General features: G+C 46.4%; 1 protein-coding gene and 1 long non-coding RNA gene across 4 annotated transcripts in view; both read right to left on the reverse strand.

Annotated features, from left to right (window-relative positions):
* The window catches only part of LOC132465793 (uncharacterized), a 97660-nt gene that overhangs the window by 37095 nt on the left and 34573 nt on the right, over window positions 1-25992 (reverse strand). The window lies entirely within an intron of this gene.
* Window positions 8997-17952, reverse strand: LOC132465686 (Krueppel-like factor 15). Of its 3 annotated transcripts, none has more exons than XM_060062399.1 (4): window positions 17722-17952; window positions 16953-17036; window positions 15370-16712; window positions 8997-10692 (listed from the first exon to the last, which is right to left on the reverse strand). In XM_060062399.1, the coding sequence occupies exons 3-4, from the start codon at window positions 16611-16613 to the stop codon at window positions 10524-10526; spliced, it is 1413 nt and encodes a 470-aa protein (XP_059918382.1). In that variant the 5' UTR covers window positions 16614-16712; window positions 16953-17036; window positions 17722-17952; the 3' UTR covers window positions 8997-10523. The 3 variants fall into 3 exon arrangements, with proteins under 3 accessions (XP_059918382.1, XP_059918392.1, XP_059918375.1); XM_060062409.1 differs by having other exon boundaries at window positions 16953-17069; XM_060062392.1 differs by lacking the exon at window positions 16953-17036 and having other exon boundaries at window positions 17722-17951.

Below are 25992 nucleotides of genomic sequence, written 5' to 3' on the forward strand. Positions count from 1 at the left end.
ATTGTTATCGATCAAAAGGACGTTGTGTTGCATACTGTGAGTCTTGAAGCATTTAATTGAATATAACCCTGCCGACTGGTGGAAAGTGAATGGAAGAAGGTTCCCCAGGCTGTCAAAGTTAGCGCGACAATACCTCTGCATCCCCGCAACTTCGGTCCCGTCAGAGCGGGTGTTTTCTGCTGCTGGACTGACAGTTACAAGGCTGCGTTCGCGTCTGACCCCCGAGCATGTTAACATGCTTATATTCCTAAACAAAAATATGTAGGCTGGAGTTACTGTATGCTATGGACGACAGTCACCACCGTATGTGAGTCGCTCTTTTCTTTCTTAATGTGTTGACTCTCGCTCCGCTTGGTGCCTCTTGGAGTCGTTACATTTTGCCAAAACTGTGATATTTTAGCAACAAGTCCAGCCTTATATATGTTCAATAAGGTATTGCTTTTAGATAGACTAGTTCATGCAATTGTTTGTAAATGGGTGGCTCATCTTTTTGTTGCGAGCCTTTTCCGCGCGCCGGCTGCAGGCATTATATGTCGGCCTTTTCCCCCCCTTTTTTTTCATAACAGTTATACAGTTTAATGCCCACTTTTAGCCTACTGCCTTTGTTTGATTATTGTTGTCCGATAAGTTCGCTACTTATTGTAATTGGAATAGGCTACAGATTTAGTCTTGTTGAATCGTTTCCAAACCTTTAAGAGCGCCTGTAGGCGCATTGTTCGGACTTTACGAGCGCCGCATAGGCCTATAACCTATAATGCCTGTATTTATTATTTTAAAACTGTTAAACAGTTGTAGGTCTTCAAGTTAACTGTATTGTATTAATTTTGGTCCATACATTATTGTTGGAATAAAGATTTCATTGATAAAAACATTAGAAAAAAAACATAGAAAAAAGTTAATGATTAATCGATAATTGATCGATAACTCTAGCGATGCTCGATCAAGAACATTTCTTCAAATGCCCATCCCTAATTGAAATGGTCACCCTATTCTCAGCCGAGTCAGTCAGACTCAGTGAAGTTAGTGCTACCGGAAACTCGACTGAACGAACGAAAGAACGAACGAACGATTCGCGAACGACTCCTCGTGGGGAACTGAATCACGCGAACTGGGTCACGGAAACGAATCATTGAATCCACCATTAGTTGGCACTCGGTGGGGACACAGTGTAATTTGAGAAATGCATCCCTCCCGGCGATTTTCATTGGATTAGGAAATTATGGGCTGAACTATTTTGTCCCGCCCACGGACGCTCTGGCATCTACGGATATGAATACTTTTGCTACACATTTACCACCTAGACGCGTTGCAAAACTACCTGCAAAAAACCCCACAGCTGAGACTTGCAGGAGCAGATTCGAGCAGTTGTAAAATGGATTTGTGTTCGCTCATTAAAATGCTGAATTAACATAGCGTTCTTTATTATTTTATTTGGAGGAAATTTTTCACAGATGTGCAACTTCTGATGCATTAGTTCAAATTTGGGTTACGAATGCACGCCTTTTGGGCATGTTCTCAGATTATGAAACACGGGTGTGCGAATGTGTTTTGCACCAACTGCGCTGCAATAATTGTAGCAAAAGGATTTGTACACCTGGGGCCGTATTCACAAAGGATTTTAGGGCTAAAAGTAGGTCCTAACTGGCGAATTTAGGAGTAACTCCTAAAAATAATGGGCGTGTCACTCTTAAATTTAGGACTCCTAACTTTTTTCACTAAGAGCAATTCACAAAGTACTTTAAGACTAAAAGTAGCAGCACCTAAGTCTAGGAGAGCTTAAAAGTCCTCAAGAGGACTCCTAACTCAGTAAGACCTATTCACAAAGAATCTTAAAATGCCTGCGAGACGAAATGTTAGGGTATTCAACTTATTGTGGAGTTAATGCGCGATGCAATAACATCCCCGACTAACAGGAATAATCCGATTAGTCCCGAAATAAAATGTTATAAAAATTATAAATTATAAAAAAATATATATAACTTATAAAAAATAAAAATAATTGCACCATCAAAAGACGAGGACGTGTTCGTCAATAGGAAGAAAGTGCATTCCATCAACACGCAGGTTGTTTTTGATGCAAATTGATGCAAAATTAACATAGCCTACTGGATGTTGTTGCAAAGTGGCCTGGATCTTCAGCTACCCATGATTCGCGCATTTTAATGGTGAGCGGTCTGATGCCCCATTTCCACTGCAGGGTGCGGAACGGATCGGATCGCAAAGGTGCGGTAGGGAGGGGGCGGTATAGCCCAGCTCAGTTCCGAGGTCGCGTTTCCACTGCCGACAGTACCCTTGGTGGTAGCCCGGATGTCGATCGCCGCGGCAGCTACGTAAACATCGTTAACAACGTCTTCCTCCCCAAGAATGCAGACGAGCGTCTCCACCTCCTTGTTCGCCCAAGCAAGCTTTTTACGCGACATGTTAATTGTAAAGAATAATACCTCGAGGCTACTGTTTGTTTGTTTTTATCCCCGCGTCACCCGGAAGTGACGATTCTGTCGACCAATCAACGGAGGGGGGGTGTAGCTAGAATTTCACGGGACCCTTTCAGGCGTCTGGTCTCGTTTTGGGTACCGCAACGGAGGAGTCCCGAGAATGGGGCCGGAACGGGTACGGCAAAGTCCGGGTCACGCCCACTTTTGGCGGTGGAAACGCGACCCGACCCGCACCTTTGCGATCCGATCCGTTCCGCACCCTGCAGTGGAAATGGGGCATGAGGCAGCTTTTTGAGATGTACCAGTTGGGTGTCACTTGCTGGGTGACAGTGACTATCCATGCAAGACGTGGCTCTAGACACCCGTCCCTACCTCAATCCACAACCGGGAGCACAGTTAAAGGCCCAATCCCGTTTCTTTGCTCACTGTCTCAACCCTACATCTCAACCCTAACCCTCATTGCTCATTGCTACCCCTCATTGCTACCCCTCATTGCTACCCCTAACCGATCCCCTACCAAATGGGACAACCCTACCCTGTGATGTCATCATGGCCTCCCCGTGCCCCCTAGCAGATAACCAGACCCCTGGTAATGTTACAAGTGACAGACTGGCTGCCATTGTCTCGGGCAACGAGCAAGACCCATTGTAAAGATGTTTAACCTGAAATGGTATTTATATTTTGTAATTGGCATGTTTAAATAAAGTGTTATAATTAATTAATTAAAAAAATAATACTATTTGTCCCTCGTAATATACCTCTATTTTGAATGTCACTTAGCTACATGTTAAAGGTGGTATCAGGGTGCACTCACACTAGGCTATCTGGCCGTGGCCGTTTTCACACCTAACCGTGCTCAAATGGCCCCATTGTTCTCTGGCCTGCACTCACACTAGGCCGTCTGGCCGTGGCCGTTGCAGCTGTGGCCTGGCCACGGAAGGCTCTTGTACATACGTCATCACGTCGTAACACGTCATCACCAAGCGTCCGCTGCATGGACCATAATAAAGTCTGCCGCCAGTCAGAGTTTTAACAACAATGGACAACAACACAGAGAACACACCAACAGTTGAACCGCTTGACGCGATGTTTACCGTTTAATGGGAAAGAAGGCTCGTCGCCTTTATTATGTCCGTGGTCGTCGCATTGACTATACGTCATCCAGCTCAGGTTGCGTAGCGCGTGTCGGCTCATTAGCATCTGTACCGTAGCGGCCCGTGCCGTAGCAGCACACCTCTCCCAAGTGGCCAAATTGGCCCGGCCTGGCCAGACTGGCCACACTCACACTGGCAGATTTGAGCACGGTTAGGTGCTAAAACGGCCACGGCCAGATGGCCTAGTGTGAGTGCACCCTTAGATAATCGGTTATGAACAAGAACACTTTAGAAGAAACACTTTATTTAAATAAGAAACACTGAACCACACATCTAAAAATACACACACATGCATCTAAAAATACACACACACGCACACCTAAAAATACAAACACACACACACACTCTCTCAGCTTTTGAGAGAATGGTGGAGAATCACATCTTCTCCACCATTCCGCCAACTTTGCCTCGCTCTCCTCATGCCTCGCCTGCCCCCTGGCACTCTCCTCTTGGAAGGGGGTCTGGGGTGGTGGAAGAGGTGCCTGGGGTGGAGGAGCATGAGGGAGAGGTGGGGGGGGCTGGTGGCAGTGGACTCAACAAAGTCCTGAAAGAAAACGAATAAGAAGGAAATAGGAATTATATGCCAGAACTGGTTGATATGGCCATATGTTATGTACAATATATAATAGCTATGTACACAATATAGTCCTGCCAAAAAATACATTGATTAACCATGTAATATTACAATATAAAATAATATATTAGTATATATACTATTACTTAGAGAATATTACTAATATAATATAATATATTAGTATAAAGCTTATTTTTAACCTGGAGTCACTAGAACATGGAAGATCTGGATATCATACGACATGATATCCAGCCCGGTCGTATGCAGCCCGGTCTGCAGCCCGGCCGAATACCGGGGTCGTGCGGCCCTTGAAAGTCGGCCGCGGACTTTCGCGATCTTCCGCGAAAGTCGGCCACAGACTTCCGCGATCTTCCAAGAGTCCGCGGCCGGGCTTCGCAGAGTATGCAGAGTATAATTAATAAAATAATTACTAGTTAATTACAGAGAAAACACTTACATTTGTGTTTTTCCAATCCTGTCGCATCTTTTCGCCCTCCATCTTGTCTAGGATATTTCTTGATTTTCCGTTTTCTCGCAAGGTATTCTGGGAGCAAGTCAGAACTGAAGCGCTTTGAGGGTGCCCATCGAAAATCTAAATTTTGAGGGGATGTTAGCCCTCCCCCTACCCCTTAAGCTACCTTTAAACGGGTATTGGGACATGGCTCCACGGCGCGTGAACGCGCAACAGCGAGGGTTAGGGCTGAGATTTTGAAGCGAGCAAAGGATTGAGATTCAACCCAAGTGTAACATGTAAGTGATTACGCAGATTACGCTTAGTCCTATGCGTAAAACACATCGTATTGGCTCTTTGCGAGCACACAAACATACACGAAATGTTGTGGAGAGAGGAATTGGGCAGATGAAACGTCGGTTTCATGTCCTCCACGGCGAAATACGCCTCACCCCAGAGAGGGCAAGCACAGTAATCACTGTATGTGCCATTCTACACAACCTCTGCAAGCGGAGGAACATTCCACAGCCAGACGATGATGATGATGATGATGATGATGATGATGATGATGATGATGATGATGATGATGATGATGATGGCGATCAACATTACAAGGAATTTGGCCGTGTGGAACCGAGTGGACAGGCATTTAGGGATCACTTTGAAAACACATTTTAGGTAAATACCTTGGCACAAATCAGTCAACACTTGGGTAGTTCGTAACATTTATTTTCTTTTAGATTTTACGTATTTTTATTGTTTGCTTTCTCTCTCTCTTGAACGTGCAGGCTACAACGTCATTATCGTGGTCTGCACAAAATTGTCATCATGCGTGTATTCTGCTAACTGCACTATAACTACTTAATAGGAATTCATTTCTAGCCTAGGCTATTTCCTTGTTTTTCGGTGATTCAGTGGGCTCGTCTGAACAACCAATCACCGAACTGACCGCTTCTAAACTCGTGCACGAGAATTGACGTAATCCATAGCAACGGCGCGTCACTCTTAGTTCACTCTTTGTGATTTATCCTTAGTAAGAGTAGGTCTCAGCGGCTTTGTGAATAACTTTTAAGGAAATACTCCTACGTAAAATGTTTTAGCGCGAGTTAGGAGCACTCCTAGCGGTAAGATAAAATGCTTTGTGAATACGGCCCCTGTACTGTAACACAGATTTGCGTACTCGTAGACCCTATTTTGTGTTTACAATGGTATAAAAAATATTTACGACTGCAAATGTACTGTTACACATTTGTGACTTTAGAGTACAGATGCAAAATAAACATATCCAACTTCAAATTTACTGTGACTTTAGTGTACGCATTCAAATTCTGCAGTTACAGGTACTAAAGACTTTTGCTACAATAATACCTTTGTTGCGTTCCTCCGTGAAATGCTGCAAGCAAGCTGGGAGATTTCCAACCTGGCAACTCGTGCAGGCGGTGTACGAGGCATCAGGAACCATTATTGCTGTGTTACCTGGTAAGACAGAGCTGTGAATGACGTCACATAGATGACCTCGTCCGGTATGTGAACACCAAGATCCCATTAGCAGCACCAGCTCCAGCTCCAACACCCAATTTCACAGATAGAAATAGGGCATTACTGTGTGTAACTGATTTAATGAGACTCGAATAAGACAGATGCTTAAACGGTATATTACTACAACCTTGACTAATGTTGATCCGTGGGACACAGCCATCTTGGATCTTCAGCCGTCTTGGGACTTGCGAGGTTCTTCCGACTTTGTCAGGGTGTGGGTGTCTCCCTGTGTTTCCCTCCTGTGTTGATTACTGTTCCCTCCCCTAATGTGTCTCAGCTGTTCCTCGTTGTGTTTGTTATTTAAGCCCTCGTCTTTCCTTTGTTCCTTGTGCTGTCATTGTGGTTTATCGTGGTTTGCTGTGGTTAGTGTTGGTGGTTAGTCTTGCGTGTTCCGTGTTCCCTGTCGTCTTCCGAGTTCCCTGTAGTCTCCCGAGTTCCGAGTTGTCTCCCGAGTTCCCTGATTCCTGTGCCTTAGCCTTTAGGCTTGAATAAAGTGCAGTTTCCTGAAACCGTCTGCGTTTGGGTCCTACCTGCCTGCCTGCACCCGCAGCTACCTTAACAGAATGACAGCACCACGAATGGACCCAGCGGACGATCAGGTTAGCCGTGAGCGGCAGGATTTATTTATTTTGAAGGCAATAGATCGCTGGAAGAGTTTGGGGTGCCACCCGGTTAGCCGTGAGCTGCAGGATTCATTTTTTATGAAGGCGATAGCTCGCTGGGAGAGTTTGGGGTACCACCCGGTTCCTCCTGGCACTCCAGCTCCCGCTTTGACTCCGGTCCCCAAGCCCTGTCCGGTTCCTGAGCCCACTCCTAGCCTTCCAGAGGGGGACCGGCCTCTTCGCCTGCTTGAGGTGGTCCGCCCTCCGCTCCTGCCTGAGGGGGCCCGCCCCCTGCTCCTTCCAGAGGGGGACCGGCCTCTGCTCCTGCCGGAGGGGGTCTCCCCTCCAGACCGTCCAGGGGAGGCACGCTCCCCGCTCCTGCCTGTGGGGGCCCTCCTCCACTCCTTCCCGAGGGGGGTTCCCCTTCAAGGCCTTCCACCAGAGGGGACCCGCCCCCTACCTGGCCTTCCACCAGAGGGGACCCGCCCTCTACCTGGCCTTCCACCAGAGGGGACCCGCCCTCTACCTGGCCTTCCACCGGAGGGGACCCGCCCTCTACCCTGTCCACCGGAGGGGACCCGCCCCCTACCTGGCCTTCCACCAGAGGGGACCCGCCCTCTGCCTGGCCTTCCACCAGAGGGGACCCGCCCTCTGCCTGGCCTTCCACCAGAGGGGACCCGCCCTCTACCCTGTCCACCAGAGGGGACCCGCCCTCTACCTGGCCTGCCTCCTGAGGGGACCCGCCCTCTACCTGGCCTGCCTCCTGAGGGGACCCGCCCTCTACCTGGCCTGCCACCAGAGGGGACCCGCCCTCTGCCTGGCCCTCCTCCTGAGGGGACCCGCCCTCTGCCTGGCCCGCCTCCTGAGGGGACCCGCCCTCTACCTGGCCCGCCTCCTGAGGGGACCCGCCCTCTGCCTGGCCCTCCTCCTGAGGGGACCCGCCCTCTACCTGGCCTGCCTCCTGAGGGGACCCGCCCTCTACCTGGCCTGCCTCCTGAGGGGACCCGCCCTCTACCTGGCCTGCCTCCTGAGGGGACCCGCCCTCTACCTGGCCTTCCTCCTGAGGGGACCCGCCCTCTACCTGGCCTTCCTCTGGAGGGGACCCGCCCTCTACCTCGTCTTCGCCGGCCTCCTGAAGGGTTCCGCCTCCACCGCTGCCGGGCTTCTGAGGGGGTTCTGTGCCACTGCAGGTCTCCTGAGCGACTGAGCCCTCATCGTCCTTGCCGCCGGCCTCCTGAAGGGTTCCGCCGTCACTCTGCCTCTGCTTGCCCCTCAGGCCGTCCGCCTGAGGCTCCCTGCCATGCCCTGGGGCAGTTTTCTGGCCGCCCGCCTGACGTCCCTCGGCTCTGCCCCAGTCCATTTTTTTTTTTTTTTGATTCCCCCCTCCTGGCGCCCCTCCACCCACCCGTTTTGGGTTTGACTTTCTTTGTTTTTTGCTTGTCGTGGGTCGCCTGGGAGTCGACCCTTAACGGGGGGGTACTGTCAGGGTGTGGGTGTCTCCCTGTGTTTCCCTCCTGTGTTGATTACTGTTCCCTCCCCTAATGTGTCTCAGCTGTTCCTCGTTGTGTTTGTTATTTAAGCCCTCGTCTTTCCTTTGTTCCTTGTGCTGTCATTGTGGTTTGCTGTGGTTAGTGTTGGTGGTTAGTCTTGCGTGTTCCGTGTTCCCTGTCGTCTTCCGAGTTCCCTGTAGTCTCCCGAGTTCCGAGTTGTCTCCCGAGTTCCCTGATTCCTGTGCCTTAGCCTTTAGGCTTGAATAAAGTGCCGTTTCCTGAAACCGTCTGCGTTTGGGTCCTACCTGCCTGCCTGCACCCGCAGCTACCTTAACAGACTTAACGAGTCGGAAATCCGACCTCAGGGGTGTTCCAGTTTAATTGTCAGACTAAATGTCAGACTGGTGTCAGACCCTGATGTCTCAGATGGACAGATCAGCCTACCATTCTACCCAGTTGACTGTACCAACTGGTATGATTACCCATCCATCATCTCTATGGACCCTCCCATGTGTGATGTCACTACGTCTGGGGGCAGGGCAGAATTTGAGATGGCTTGGAATGGCTCATTACACTAACACCTGCTAAAATAGGGTCCCTTTGATATTGAGATGGCTGACTCCATAGCACACATTACACAAGTGGGATTCACCTGAAGGCAATGATGTTACATTATGCAACTACATTCAGAAATATTCCACTATTGACAAACTTTTCGTTATACAATTTAATTCAAAACATTTTCAGCATGTTCACTTTATTCTCAACTTTTATTTGTAAATATAGCTTGAGTAGAACAAAGAAAAAATATATATATTCTTATGCAGTGAAATATGCAAATGTGCACATTTAGGGATTTACACAAGCAATGTTCACAACACTGAATATCAGAACAGTCTTCTGTGTTTGCCATGAATGTGGCTACTGAAGAGCGCATATATATGCTGTACATTCATAGGATGCGATAAAACAACCTGTGTTCAACAGGCATTGAAAATACAAAAATTGAATGAGAAGGAATGACGTACAATATCATCTGGTTCATTCATGAATAATGCATGGACGGCATTTTCACACACTTACAGTTCACTACATGCCATTGTTACATAAGCATACCTTTCAAGAGCAAAGGATCAAAAACAACTCTGTTATGGCCAAGTTGTGTATTTTGCAACTCCATTTCCCAGCAGGCCATTCTTCGTATTGTTCAGCACCATGGCGTGTCATATCTGAGCACCTCAACCCAAGAGGTGATGGCAAAGGTGGGTCTGACTATTGTTGTATCAAATTAGCATAGTTGAGGCAGAATCTGTATCAATTCACAAAGGCAGTGATTAAATGCATAATTAATTACAAACACACACACTACATTTTCTTGAAATGCATTGTTTGTTTGACATTGGCTGTATTATAAAACCTTAATTATTTAAAAATCTATATTACAGTCATCTTGATCAAAAATATAGAACTGAAGAAACAGATTTTTTTCAACTGTTGAGCTCTTCACTGAGGGCTTTGTATTACAGTAAGGCCAGAGATGCGATAAGAAGAAAGATTAACAAGTACATATCTCATATCTCAATAAACACTAGAATATAAAAACATTTTACAGTTAGCACTGATCACCAGATGGTCTGCTCGACCATCATTGACATGTGCTTATCTAACTGTAGTTTTACATAGTTTTGCATTTGCTTACGTTGCTCCATATTACAGTTCAGTCACATATCGAGCAATGAAATGTACCTTTAACACGTGGTGACTTTGACTTGGGAACCCCCCCTTATAGCGACCTTTCCTTGCTATGTGTTCAGTAGTGTACATTGGTAACCTGATGTGGCCATCACTGGAACCGAGCCAGAGAACCATCAGAGATCTACCAGAGATCCTTCACAGATCCATCAGAGGTCGGTCAGAGGGCATCACACACCCAACCTGTGACATTGCATAAAATGGAGGAATGTCGGAGAGACATTGGCAGCTTCCCAAATGGTAGAAAAGGCATTTTCGTTTTTTATTTTTGTTTCTTTTCTGTCCAGCTAAAAACAAGGAAACACTGACACACTAGGTACATTAGCAAAGCGATAATGGGAGACTTGGACAACAAACAAAGAGCACAACATGTTAAAGCACTAGGTGTGACAACCGCCCCCTGGGGAGCTCTGCTGAGGAGCAGAGAGGAACTCTTGGTTGCTTTGTCTTTGTACAATAAATTAGAATGTCGCAAGCTCTCGCTCTTCCTCAGAAAACAACAAGATATAACTAGCAAAACAAAAGCTCAGCTAGCCGTGCGCTGAGTCCTGCTGCGCCGCGGAAAGCTGTGTACTTTGATGTGTTTGGACAGGTGGTCGCTGCGGGCAAACTTCTTCTCGCACACGGTGCACTGGTAGGGCTTGACCCCCGAGTGCGAACGGCGGTGCCGCGACAGCTCGTCCGACCGGGAGAACCTGCGACGAGGACAGAAGGGAGCAGAGGTCAGTCCCCAGTGAGTGGAGGGAGATGTGTACAGGAAGTGTCACACTATCATAGGAGGCAACTGACTCATACGAGGTGTGGTTGTGAACATTGTGGTCTGCTATATCCACAGGAAAAACTGGACCATTGACATGGACTTGGGATTCGCATTCTCTGATTCGGAAGAAGTAAGCCAATGGTGACACATTTTCTCGGGCCGAGTTGAAGTTGCAGAACACTTATTTTTCAAAGACAGGTCTGAAGCAGTACTTTCCTTAGCTGAGTGTGACAGACCCCCTTTAGAGGAATAATACTCAGAACACATTGTAAAAAGCAAGTAGCCCATTGGGTGACGTCATCTTATGTATTGGTGTGTGGTATTTTCCACTGCTGCAAGATTTGTGTAGAAAATTGATGTAGAAAAGTGTAGAAAAAGTGGATATGTATCAACATTTAGAAAGACACAGCCAAGTCCAGACATGCTGTCAGCTTCAAACATCCAGAATGCTTTGAAGCTGACAGCACTTTGGCCTAGCAGCTGAAAAGAGAAAGGTGGTAGCAAAATCACACAATAACACACTGAATGAGATTGGGTAAAAGCCTGGACAGCAAGAGACAGAAGTGCTGAAACTCTGAACCAAGAATGCACCCTGGACTGATGTAAACACCGGTGTTAACTGTTTAGCATGATACAGAGGTGTTTCAGTCTCAATTGTTCCTTTAAGAGCTAGTTGCACAATGGATATTTCATAACTCAAGGCTTTCATGAAGCGATGGTTTCCTGCTCATGAGGAAACCATATGAGTTGTGGTCTATTTCTTTATGATTCAAGGCAACGTTTGTGTCAAGGAGGGTTTTACACCAGCAAGAGACACAGAGCTCCTTCTTATGCACAAATCCTTCTGATATTTGGTATGAGGATAACATGAAAGCCAGAACAACCCTTAGAGTGTTGAAACTCCAGGGCTCCTTCCCGGTAAACCGATTCTGTGATGGGCCGGTTCTGAGTCAGCTCTGCAGCCCAGATGTGTCTGGCTGACTGCAGCATGACGCATGATTCCTCAAAGAGGTTATTAACCCGTCACTTTTCAAGGGCACGCAGCTATCTGTTACAGAGGATACAACCCGAGAGCCGCCCTAAACTGCTGCCGAGGAAGATGGATGTTAAACTTTTAAAATAAAGATGACTTGCCAAATACTTATATCTGGTAAATAATGATTTCAAGGCATGCTCCAACCGCAATAACCAGTGGAATCAGAGCAAAACCTCAACGATAATTTCAATATGGAGTACAGATTTATTGATGCTGTCGTTGTATTCATTTAGTTAATGAATAAAGTTGGGCTGAAACTAAATGTCTATAATTGACGTCAATTATAATGCCCATTCTAAATTAGAATGCCCTTCTAAAGTCACCAGTTATAAAAACATTCTGAAGTTATAGGCAGCAAACCTCTGGTGTTAGTTCTTGATAAATGACCTAAACAATTAATAAACAATTTATTACAATCGATTCATTCACTTTGTGAATCCTAAGCTCCACCTGTACTACAAGGTAAACACAAAGTAATGCCCATGTAGAGGTCGACTCGTCTGTGTAGTATCAGGCCAGCATGCCCCCAGCTGTGGGCTTGTTACTTTTTTCAATGAGAGTGAAGTGTTTTCCTCATGCCTCTTGCGGCGCGCCTCGCATTATGCAAGAAGCAAAACTGATCTCGGCCTTAGCCTGCAATGTTCCGGAAGATTTCCTGTACAGGGATCTATATTCTATAAATTCTACACCGGCCATTTGCCTGCTCAAGACGCAGTAACATTTCCGGATCAATGCGGGTATGCTGTGTTGAAATGAGAGCCGTCACATTTCTAGTAGAGGCACTTAACACTTTCACGTAGTCAACCAATCACAAGGCTCCCCTGAGGATATAGAGTAAATCGGCGACTGCTACTGTTATGCACCAATACTTTTAGGGTGATTCATTAGTAGTATCCATACATCGCAATTTGTTTGTAAGCAAGTTCCTTTTCGCAATATTTGGAAACGGGTCAGGTTCCAAAATACGTTATCTCCTCTCAGTGTGCATTAGCGCCGACTGCTGGACGGTCTCTAGGCCTGTAGTCCAGCATCGCTGTGCCAGGTGTGAAGGGGCGCACGACATACATGTTCCTGAATGTAGTGTGAAACCAATTGCTCTCCCTTGGGTCTCCGGCTGTTAACACTGAATTTTCAGACATTGAATTTGGCAGCTGAATTTGGCATGTTGAATTTGGGGACGTTTACATTATATTTACGTTTAATTTATAACGTTGAATATTTGCTTTTGATTTTTTAACATTGAATTTTTTAACAGTTAAATTCAGAGGCAAAAAATCCAGACACGTTATGTCAATGCAAAATCCGATGGCACAGATTTACTCTCATAGAAATCGTGATGAACGGGGTATTTCTGATTAAAAACTCAACTTCACTATCGCACCAACGTGAACCGCTTGCCGTCATGTTTATTGTTTAAAGGGAAAAAAGGGTTGCATGGACTATACGTCATCCAGCTCAGTCTGCGTAGCAGTGCGTGTGCGCATGTCGGCTCATTAGCATCTATACCGTCGTCTGAGCACACCTCTCTGAAGTGTGCTCAGGCCACGGAATTGAACTGTACTTGAGTACGATTGGCGTGCTCACACTAGCCAAACGATCTAGACTTTGGCGGCGCAGAGGTGTCAAACGGAATTGGGCTAGGTACAGATGGCCTAGTGTGAGTGCGCCCTTAGACACAGGGAAGAGATTATGGGGCGACGGGATGGAATGTGTGGGCTCACATGGATGATAATCAAGGTTGAGGTGGAGGTGGTGCCACTTGGTTGGGGGCTGCTTGATACGCCTCAGATGATGGCCTCGCTCTTTATTGGGTCTGGCCCATCTAGAAATGTTTTTCCATCCCAACTCTTCTTTATTGTTGTAAATAATCTCTCTCTCTCCCCCCTCTCTCTCTCCGTCTGACGTTCTTGCCCACAGTCATGGTTGCTATTCAACCCATTTCTTCTTCTGTTGCAGAGCCTTCCCTCACCAGAGGCTCTGAGCCGCAAACAATCCACAGGCAACAGCTTCTGCACTCCAGTAAGAAGGAGAAACTCACTCACACACATACTTCTTTCCTTTCACAACCTCCTACATCGGTTAAACCCCTGCCTTGTCTTCCAAAATTAACATTGTAGTCTGGCGCAGGCAGGAACTTTCTGGTTGGAGGAAGCCACGCACCACGTGTTGAATACTATTCGGACAAACACTATTATTAAAAAGTATTCAATACCTACTCACTGATGCTGCTGTCGTATGTAAGTGAGGTGTGTCTGTCTGTCTGTCTGTCTGTCTGTCTGTCTGTCTGTCTGTCTGTCTGTCTGTCTGTCTGTCTGTGTGTGCACACACACACTAACCCTAATGCGTCAACACACACGACACGTCAAAGGTACCTGTGTCTTTCTCCTAATGTTTCAGCCAAAGAGCCAGTTCTACCACAAACACACAGACTTTCAAATACGGTTGAGCGTGTATTTGATGGTGATTTATTTAATTGCGAGCACCCAACACAAACGTCTCCATACGTGCATGTTTTGATTTACATGTACGTATGTTATATTAAATTTTGAAATGCGCACACACACACACACACACACACACACACACACACACACACACACACACACACACACACACACACACACACACACACACACACACACACACACACACACACACACACACACACACACAGCTGTCAGGTCCCAACTGCAGGTGTCCCGTGCTGTGGACATATGTCTGCCAGGTTTACTTTACAATAGGAAGGGGAATGTCACCCTATTGCTATTTCTGCCAATCACTGCATCTCCTGACGCAGAGTGTGAAAGCGCAAGCCCAACACTTTTATTTCCATGCCAAGCCTGGCAGTCAGGGAACAAGGCTCCATGACGGCAGAGCAGGGAGAGGACACAGAGAGAAGGACGTCGTCAGGTTCACCTGCCTCTTCCCTCAGAGACTTTGCTCTGGCTTTATTTAACATCAAAGGTTGTTCCTCTTCAGCTCCTGCTTTCTCAGTGATTAACTCTCTCTGGCCCACGATAATAAAAAGATCTGTCAGTGTTACTTCCTTCCCCTGAAGGTGTGTTTACAGGGAGAGTTTCTGTCAGTAACCCTGTGACAGAACCTATTCACAGGCTCAGATGTGAGGGCTCCGGATTCCCGCTAAGAACCCTCTACTCCCCCAAAGCCGGTGCTAATGAATGACTGCAGATGAATGACTGCAATGGTCAGTTCAGATAAGGGTGTTCATGGATGCATTGAGCTGTAGGAGACAATGGGCCGCATGTGGAGCGTCTCATCCACATGTAATTACTGAGATGGAGGTTAGGCCCCGTTACAATAATAGAGCAGCAATTAAGCAGATGCAACGCTTAACCTCGCTAATGAGTAGACCTTTAACAGCCGTTATATAACCGGCTATTATTATCCCTCTGATGAAGGGTTTAACCTACGAAGATAAAAAAGCCAGGAGCACAACATGCAGTGGTATGTGCCCTGACGTAATGCTATTTACAGAGATTGATGTAGGAGCTGACATCAATATCATTGCATTTGTTGGTTCACAAGCACCATCACCATCACCATCACGGGACTCACCTCCATCCGCAGCCCGGCCAGCTACAGGCGAAGGGCTTCTCCCCTGTGTGTCGCCTCAGGTGGGCCTTGAGGTGGCTGCTCTTGGTGTACATCTTGGTGCATCCAGGAAAATGACATTTGTGCATTTTAATGAGGTCTGCCACCGGGTTCTTCTGGAACTTCTGAGCCCCGATCAGGAGTCCTGCCCCCAGGTCGGCCGCCCCGTCGCCGGTGCACAGGGGCTTGGCCGCTATGGGAACCGGGGCGATGCGCACAAACTTTGAGGAGGCGTTGAGGCTGGGCGAGGGGAAGAGCTGGGGCACCAGGGCGAACGTCTGGCCCTGGATGTGGACCAGGAGCTGAGCGATGCTGACGTCTGAGGCTGGAGAGGGCTGAGGGAGCTTGCTGGCTGGGGCAAGGGGGGCGGTCCCTGGCTCCTGTTTGATTCGGAGGGGCTGGATCCTGAGGACGACCGGTGCCCCATCACCAGCACTGCTCTTTGTGAACACAGCCTCGTCGGGAAGCATGGTCTTGGGCCCCGTGTCGGGTCCTACACTTGATTCCTGTTTGAGGTTGGCGACTGCTGCGGTTTTGGTTTCCATTTTAGGGATGGAGGCGTTGGCTATGGATGCAGAGTTGGTGACAGCTGGAACCGTTTGGTCCAAAGTATGGACCTCTGATTTCACTGTGGGCCCCGGCAGGGAGGCCTTCTTGCAAAGGTCCCGACCAACACTGACACAAAGCACCTCATCCAGCCCGAACACCACAGTGCCTTCCTCCTGGTTCTCCATGTTCACCACCTCCATGTTCTCCTCCAGGAATTCCTCGATCTCCTCCAGCGTAGGCTGGAAAGACCCCCCCAGCGGATCCTCCATCTCCACACTGGACCAAATGGGGAAGTCCAAACTCTCCTCCTTCAAAAGCTCTCGCTTGGAGGACACTCCCTTGCGGGAGTTCCAGAGAAGAGGAGACATGGGCAGGGGGACCGCGGCCCCGCTGGAGCCCCCCAGAGAGGCCTGGGACAGCAGGTAATCCAGAATGCTGTCCTGGCTCTCGGTGCTTGAGTTGCTGCCATAGCTAGAGCTCAGCACCTGGGAGTCCGGGCTGGAGCACGATCGCGGGCTGGACGAATCGCTGCGGTCGTCTTCGGAGAAGGGCGAGGGCATCACCTGGTAGGAGCCTGAGTCAGTCACCATGTCTGACAGGCCATAGGCAACTGGAGAGCCACCGTGAGGCTCCACCTTTCCTGGGAAGTTATCTACCATCCCTGGCAACTGAGGGGGAAATAAAGATATTCCTTCTCTTCTTTTGATGTCCGTGTTTCTTTAATAGTTTGTGTGAGAGAGTGATCCAAATATAAGTTCCTGGACGAAAGAAAGAAACAAGGGGGCTGGTCACTTCAGTGGCTTAGTGAAACCAGTCCTGCTACTCCAACACCTCCCCTCCACCACAGAGAAGGATCGCCAAGGCTGCTCCAATGCCTCTAGCAAGTCTAAATAAGCATGAACACAAATACGGTCGTTTTAGAATACAGTAATGGCTGATGCCAGTGGATAGATATGCATTAAGATTATGATCTAAACATTCACAAAGACAACTCTTACCCAGGCCAGCGTTTAATTTCCTTGGCGGAGCTTGGTTCCAGTGATTGGAGGAGCGGCGCCCCTTGCCGGGGCCCCTCGGCCAACCTGACCGATAGTAACCGAGTGAGACTGTCAACACTGTGAGAGGGATGCAATGCGTGGGCCACGATGCTCAGAGGCGACACACAGGCATCCATCACCTGCTACCGTTAACCCCAAACTTTAACACACACTGGATCTCATCATGGACTTCCGTTTTGCACAAGAAGACCCACAAAGAGAGCCACAGCCATGGCTCAGGCAGCATACGTTTATTTTCTATCGTCTAAATACGATCGGCTATGGCAGGCCTCACGTTATTATTCTTCCTCAGTGCTCCGGCTGCTTGCAATGCAGCTGGTTATTATTATTCTAATAAATCAGCCTCGGCACGCGCTGAACACATGTAATAGACAATAACATGGACCGCAGAGTGAGGCAAATAGTGAAATCGAAATAACACCACGAATTAAAATCGTAAACCCCTTTTTAGACGGATTACTATTAATGTGTATCACATGTTCTATCAGCAGCTCCGTATGTTGAATGTATTTCAAGTGTGGATTCTGCATAATTGGGGGAAGATTATCCACGGCCACGAGGGCGCGCGTGAGCGGCTGCGGGTCTCAGGACGTCAACATGTTTTCGTCCTGCAGCACTGCTGCAGCATATGGTAAGAGGCGCACGGCTTGCAGCAATTCCGCTACAACAAAACAGCGTCAAACAAGAAAGATAGTAAAAAAAATCTCACCTTGCACAATTTCAAGAAGAATGTAATCCGCAATGCAACGCCCCGTGAACCGGGTATTCCTTCGCGTCCGGACGCGGAGGTAGCCTACAGAACCGGCGCGGTTCGCCCTTGAGTTTACAGCTCGTGCAACAGCCGTCCTACTGACAACATTCGGGGCGGTGGAGTTGTACTATAGTCAGCGTCACATGACATCCAGTGCGTACAGGGTCAGCGGAGTGGAAGTAAATGGCTGGCGCTGAAGGCTCGTCCCTGCTCTGGAGCGCTATTGGGCGGCGCACCTCAGAGGGCGGGTCCTGTGTACGTCATTCAGGATTGCCTGGGTCAACATGTGGCGGCGGGCTGTTCGCTGCAGCCAGGGAGCAGAGAGCCAACTGTTCCCCTCTCATCCTCACTCATCCCCTCTGTCAAACTTCTGGAGGAGGCTGGCGCAATCCCTGCTTGGCCAACTCATGGTGTTGACGAGTTTAGCTATAAAGTGAACTGTTACACCTTTCCTGTTCGGCTCTCAGACCGTACGGGGAGCACAGGGGAGACGTTCCCTCCAGGGCCGATGTCCTTTCGGGGGTAACAGCCTTCACTATAACCGGCAGTGGGTCTGTTTATAGGTCGGAAGACACGGCCACGGATTCTTGGCGTTTGGTATTTAACAGTACACGTATACCAGTGACGGCTGGTGGTGATTTTGGGTGGGTGGGCTAACGAATGCATTACATTTATCAATAGGCCTACTTCACAGGGCTCCAGACGCCATGAGGTCACCTTTATATCTCTGTTCATAACTTTCATATAATGTGAATGATTTTTAAACAAGAATAAGGTGTAGAGAAATGCGTGTCTTTATTTGAAGCACAATTATAAATAACAATATGGTGTTTAAAGTGCTTCACTGAGCTGAAATTGAACATTTCGAAATAAACCATTAAGCAAAATAAAACTTTTTTTGTGCTTAAAGTATTAAACAATTAAAATGTTGACCGGTCTCCCTTTGCGCAAAATGCGGCTGTAGACGAGCACACACTCTTTGGTAGACACGTCTGTGTCGCCGTCAATCATGAAGGACATCTATGTGGTGTTTCCGACGTCCGCAGCTGTCTTTTGCTTTAAGGTGTCGCTATTATCGCAATGAATTGTGCACATGCCATCTCATTGCTATACGTCGGGTTGACGTTTAATCCATTTTTCTTCATGAGAATAATTTCGGATTTAAATTTGGTGAATGGCAAATCCTCTTTGGCAATGTTGTATGCAACATTAAATTAGATCATTTCCGATTCCTTAGAGAACCTTATTGTTACTGCCTGTCGCTGAAATGCAGCTGGGAGAGGGGCCACTTTCTCTACACACTTGTCACGTCATGTTGGGTTATTTAGACATATGCTTTTTTAATGTTTCGACCCGCTTACAAATGCACTATTACCGGCCATATTCTGACCGCACTCAGTAAAAGCAGTGCGTTCCGTAATGCACTGCGTAATAATAAAATGTTAGGCCTATATAAATGAGTCGGCATTTAATTAATTAGTGTGATGTAGGCCTACATCGTCTGGATGATGTGTCCCCAATCTCTTCACTTCCATTTTTTCCTCCAAAGACATTAAAGAAAACCGATTAGAAATTAAATGATCCATTTCGTTCATTTTCATGCTAACGCCCACCATACTGCACTTTCGCTACTGTGCTGTGATTGGTCGAAGGTCACTGTACTGTAGCTACTGTGCTAGCTGGTCCAAGGTCAGCCTTTGGGCTAAACTAATTTAGCCCAAATGGGAAGCATATGAAGGGGGCGTGTCAGGGCACCTGTCAATCAAACGTCAATGGAAGCTTATGCTACTGTGCTTGGGCTAAATGAAATTAGCCAAATGGGGGCGTGTCACGACTCGAGTCCGGTCCCAAGAGAGTCTAGCTGCAGACATCCACCCACACGCTCCAGACATCCAACCACACGCACTTCCGCTGCAGACAGAAACATCCACCCACACGCCGGAAATCGGATAATAAAAAATAAAAATCGGAAAAAATAAAATAAAAATCGGGCGTTACGTAATGTGTTTACATAAATGAACGGGCGTTAAGTAATGTGTTTACATAAATGAACGAAATAAATTAAGTTATAAAATCGGATAAACGCTTCCGGTTTTGGACAGAAGACCTGACACTCGCTGTTGACTTTAAGCTGGAGTTTATGGCTCTTCTCTTTCTGTAAATACACACACCTTATTCAGAATTCCCTCTGTGTTATACTGCAATCATCATATTTATATTAGGTCTAGCTATGTTACATTCTGCTGTCTTAATATCATAAGGTTCGACTGCATTCCAACATAATTTATCATATGTTATTAGCACTTTTGCATTCCTAAATTCTTACTCTGAACCATCATTAATTTAATATCTGGCTCTAATTGTCTATAATATTGTCTTACCTTGTGCTGTTGGACCACCTTATTTGCCCATATTTAAATACGACAAACTCAAGTCTGTGTTTTAACTTAGCTCTGTGTGTTAAGTAAAGTGAATAAGTAAAGTCATACAAAAAATCAATACATTGTAAACGTTATAACACTTTATTAAGAATACTCAACAGATAACTGAACTCAGAACCTCAACACACACACACACACACACACACACACACACACACACACACACACACACACACACACACACACACACACACACACACACACACACACACACACACACACACACACACACACACACACACACACACACACACACACACACACACACACACACCAACCCGGTATCACGCCAAGGCGTAAAATAGAAACGTCTGTCCCCATCGCAAGGCGTGTTCAGGGTCACGCTTTGCCTGACCAAAGCGTCACCCTGAACACGCGTCCTTCTCCATTCGAAATGAATGGGGGAATAGCACCAACAGGGGGCGATACGTTCTCCTAGCATTTGGTGAAATTGTTACGTAGCCATATTAATCGTTATTATCTGAATGGGAAATGCAATATTTTAGGACAGATACACCATTAAACGTGTTTCTAATGACATTTCTAGCGAGAAATGTACATTTTCCTTGCATAATCTTCAGTCAGTGAATGTGTATCTTCTGTTATCATTAGTTGCCATGGCGCCGACGCGAGTAGGATGCTTATCCAGTAGCTCCGTGCGTGTTGCGTTGTTTTTAGTAATTTAAGTGTGTTTTTGTAAACTTTTAACTCTTTTATAAACTATTTATATGTGTAGATCTATATATATATATATTATATGGATAGGGAGAAACTGCTTTCACTCCAAACAATGGGACGTAACGGCTTTTTCCGTCGGTAGTGTCACCGCCGTTTGTCTGGCGCTGGAACAGCAGATGATACGAAGGATGGACGGAGAGTAAGTCAACCTATTGGAACCCAATACGGGGATGGCAATTTATACCCTTTATGGGGATCCGCAATTTAAATACAAGGATAGATTGTAATAATATAATCAGCACAAATCTATCTATATATATATATATAGTGATATATATCAAATTGTGTGAGTGTTTAAATATGGTCGCTGGTGTTTACATGTGGTCGATAGTGTTTAAATATGGTCGATAGTGTTTAAATGTGGTCGATAGTGTTTAAATGTGGGCGATAGGGTTTAAATGTGGTCGATAGTGTTTAAATGTGGGTGATAGGGTTTAAATGTGGTCGATAGTGTTTGAATGTGGTCGATAGCGTGTAAATATGGTTGATAGTGTTTAAATATGGTCGATAGTGTTTGAATGTGGTCGATAGTGTTTAAATGTGGTCGATAGTGTTTAAATATGGTTGATAGTGTTTAAATATGGTCTATAGTGTTTAAATGTGGGCGATAGTGTTTAAATGTGGTCGATAGTGTTTGAATGTGGTCGATAGTGTTTAAATATGGTTGATAGGGTTTAAATGTGGTCGATAGGGTTTAAATGTGGTCGATAGGGTTTGAATGTGGTCGATAGTATTTAAATATGGTCGATAGTGTTTAAATATGGTTGATAGTGTTTAAATATGGTCTATAGTGTTTAAATGTGGGCGATAGTGTTTAAATGTGGTCGATAGTGTTTGAATGTGGTCGATAGTGTTTAAATATGGTCGATAGTGTTTAAATATGGTTGATAGGGTTTAAATGTGGTCGATAGGGTTTAAATGTGGTCGATAGGGTTTGAATGTGGTCGATAGTATTTAAATATGGTCGATAGTGTTTAAATGTGGTCGATAGTGTTTAAATATGGTCGATAGTTTAAATGTGGTCGATAGTGTTTGAATATGGTCGATAGGGTTTAAATGTGGTCGATAGGGTTTAAATGTGGTCGATAGGGTTTAAATGTGGTCGAGAGGGGTTTACATGTTTAAATGTGGTTGATAGGGTTTACATGTTTAAATGTGGTCGAGAGTGTTTAAATATGGTCGCTAGTGTTTACATGTGGTCGATAGTGTTTAAATGTGGTCGATAGTGTGTAAATGTGGGCGAGAGTGTTTAAATGTGGTCGATAGTGTTTAAAGGTCCCATGACATGCTATTTTATGTATTCTTTAATATAGGTATTAGTGGGCAACTAACACAGTATTCAAAGACGTTCCCTAAATTCAGCCGTGGTGCAGAGTTACAGCCACTCCGAGCCAGTCGCACATTGAGCTTCCCCCAAATGCGCTGTTTCGGTGGGCGTGTCAAGGAGGAGGGTGGGGGTGTGGCCCTGAGCAGCTTGCAGCCACCATGCGCTCTGTTTACAGTGGATGTATCGCAATGGCGAGCCGCACACAGCCTTTAGCCGTGTTCTGTAAATATTCTAGAACACACGGGAGTCCTGGAGCTCTATATCTAAATATTATCATATAGCCTACACAGATATCTATATCATATAATATATATTATCACGGCCAAAAGCTGTGTGAGCCGATATTATGAATCTCAAACGACCGCGTTGGGTTCTCCGACGTTCCTGGTTCTTCAACGTCCACATCAATGTGAATACACACACTGTAACGCAAGTGTTTCTTGTCGGTTCTTTGACGTGTCTTGTATTTCCACAACGAGACTGTCGTGGGGGTTATCTGAGCCATGGTTGAGAAGAAATTGGGGGAAAGGAACTTTGATTTGACTCGCTGAAGTACATGAACTACGACATGCCGCCGGTTGCCGCGAGGCACCATCGCCCGGCAGCGGGCAGCCGGCAGCAGGCAGCGCGCGGTTCAGTCGACTTCAGGTTGATGTGAAAGTGGAAGAACCAGAGACGTCGCAGAACCCGACAAAGTCGTTTGTGATTCATAATATCGTCTGGAGGCGCACACAATATGTTATATATAGATATCTATGTATATGATATTATTTAGATATAGAGCTCCAGGACTGTAACGCAAGTGTTGTACACTTCCTTGTTATTTGGATAACCGTTCTGCTGTTGGTGTGATGGCACATAACACGTCGGACTCTCGTATCTGGTATTTCTACAACGAGACTCGTATTGGGGGTTATCTCAGCCAAGGTTGGGAATGAATTGGGGGGAAGGAACTTTGGCTTTGACTCCCTCAAGAACATGAACCACGACATGGAGGAGAAAGGGATTGTAGGCGGCGAATGTCTCCCGCTTGAGCCCCGCTGAGGGACCACCGCCGGAGGCGGAGGTGCATAAGCGCTGCCCGGCAAAGATCCCTTTCTCCTCCTTGTCGTGGTTCATGTTCCTGAGGGAGTCAAAGCCAAAGTTCCTTTCCCCCAATTCCTTCTCAACCATGGCTTAGATAACCCCCACGACAGTCTCGTTGTGGAAATACAAGACACGTCAAAGAACCGACAAGAAACACTTGCGTTACAGTGTGTGTATTCACACACACACACACATGTGGCGCTCGCACGGTCGAGTCTCATTGGCGGGCCAACGTCTCTGGGCGGGCCAGGCAGAGTAAGGGGAGGAGCTGAGATTCCTCATGACGTCATGAGCACAGATTTCCAAATCAGCGCGCTTGAGCCTCCGTTTTTTCAAAGGCGAGCAGAACAGCTAGTGCTCGTTTTACACCAAACGCAAGTTTTAGCCACTGGGGGACCATAGGCAGGCTAGGGGAACTCATATTTATGTTAGAAAACCTCATAAATTGAGATTTTCATGTCATGGGACCTTTAAATGTGGTCGATAGTGTTTAAATGTGGTCGATAGGGTTTACATGTTTAAATGTGGTCGATAGGGTTTACATGTTTAAATGTGGTCGATAGTGTTTAATTGTGGTCGATAGTGTTTAATTGTGGTCGATAGGGTTTACATGTTTAAATGTGGTCGATAGTGTTTATATATGGTCGATAGGGTTTACATGTGGTCAATAGGGTTTACATGTGGTCCATAGTGTTTAAATGTGGTCCATAGTGTTTAAATGTGGGCGATAGTGTTTAAATGGGCGATAGTGTTTAAATGTGGTCGATAGGGTTTACGTGTGGTCCATAGTGTTTAAATGTGGGTGATAGTGTTTAAATGTGGGCGATAGTGTTTACATGTGGTCGATAGGGTTTACATGTGGTCCATAGTGTTTCAATATGGTCGATAGTGTTTAAATGTGGTCGATAGTGTTTACATGTGGTCGATATTGTTTAAATGTGATCGACAGTGTTTAAATATGGTCGATAGTGTTTAAATATGTTCTTTTCCCTCACTCTCCACCTCATCCCTAACTCTCCACCTCAAGCTGGTGTGTAGTGAGCGTTCTGGCACCGATTGGCTGCCGTGCATCACCCAAGTGGGTGCTACATATTGGTGGTGGTTAGTGAGGTCCCCACTTCACTTTAGGCGTCTTTGAGTGTTATTAATTATTATTATTCTTCATGTTTAACCTCTGTTTTCCTTTTATTCCTAGTCTGTTTTACATAGTTTTGAATGATGACTATATGCTCTGTAAGGTGACCTTGGGTGTCTTGAAAGGCGCCTCTAAATTAAATGTATTATTATTATTATTATTATTATTATGATCTTTATTAATCTTTATTATCTGAATGGGAAATGCAATATTTTAGGATCGATTCACCGTTAAACGTGTTTCTAATAACATTTCTGTCGTGTTATTAAATAACTTGCGCGGAGTCCAACTGTAAAGCGTGAATGTTTATTTCACCACGTGCCTCCATTACCAAACTATCACTGCTCCTCCCCCCACTGACGTTCCACCTCTGACGTCATCCTACAGGTCTCCCAAACTCTACTTAAAACAGTTACACCACATCTCCCCTTTCTAGAATCAATGGGTAGACTGCCATTGATTCCGCAGGACCTTAGGGGATTATTTTGCCCCTGTGGCTGGAAGGTCTGCTCCTATATGAGTCATTCACACTCACAACAGACACACAGCAATTTAACCTTGCTTCGGAACAGGAAAATACAAACTACAATACAAAACACCTTGTACTGTCTATGCTCACTCTACCCCTGAAACGTGAACATTTACATTCAGACAATGCAACAATAAAGTGGCTCAATAACAGTATCGAACACATGTTTGTCTTTTTTTTTTTTTAATTGTCTCTAGGTCTCTGTAAAGTCTGTGATAAGCAAAATTACAAGTCGAACCGGGTCGGTCTTACCACAGCTCTCCCAGACCTGGTTCTAACTGTAGGAGTAGATGGTGGTTCTGGAACATTCTGCTGCGGTGGTGCTGCTGCAGGTCGTCCTGGAACACCTACTAGATTCTGCTCAGCTGCACCACTGTTGCTTTGGTCTGGGGAAGGCTGCATGGCTATGAGATGACGACGGTTTCGCCTGATGATCCCGTGGGGTCCCTCCACCAGATATGAGCGAGGTGTGGTGTGACTTCCGATGACAGCTCCAGACGCTTTTTGGTCTGTGACCCACACGTCCTGCCCAGGAGTGAGGCTGTTGTGGTTCCGTGCACGGTGTCGCAGGTTGTAGTGTTGTGCATCTCTCCTCTTCCTCTCCTCCTCCTTCAGCAGTACCGCGTCTCCATCCGGAAGAGCAGGCTCTAACGCCCCGTGCCCACTACCTCCGTCAGTTGACCGTTGCCCATTGACTTTGAATGGGGACGGACGCGCAATGCATTGTGGATCCGTCCGTTCAGTTGGAGCGTTCGCCACCGTCAGAAAGTTGAAAAAATTGCAACTTTTTCGGCAGCGACGGTTCCGTCATCCAATCAGATCGCGTATGCAAATTTAAGCACTGTGACGCGACTCGGGCTCTGACGATACTGGAAAGCGGGAAAGCGGGTAATCTTGCATCGCAACAAGCAGGAAGAAGCGGGAAGAACCCGGCGAAGCGATTTGATTGGCTGACGGATGCCTCTGCAAAGAC

This window comes from Gadus macrocephalus, chromosome 1 (genome assembly GCF_031168955.1).
Source record: "Gadus macrocephalus chromosome 1, ASM3116895v1".
In the NCBI taxonomy this organism is placed as follows: domain Eukaryota; kingdom Metazoa; phylum Chordata; class Actinopteri; order Gadiformes; family Gadidae; genus Gadus; species Gadus macrocephalus.

Coding starts and splice junctions, on each gene's coding strand:
- LOC132465686 (XM_060062399.1), bottom strand. CDS start 16,613: ATGGTAGATAACTTCCCAGGAAAGGTGGAGCCTCACGGTGGCTCTCCA. Junction 10,693..15,369: donor TGGCCGGGCTGCGGATGGAG/GTGAGTCCCGTG, acceptor TCCTCGTCGCAG/GTTCTCCCGGTCGGACGAGC.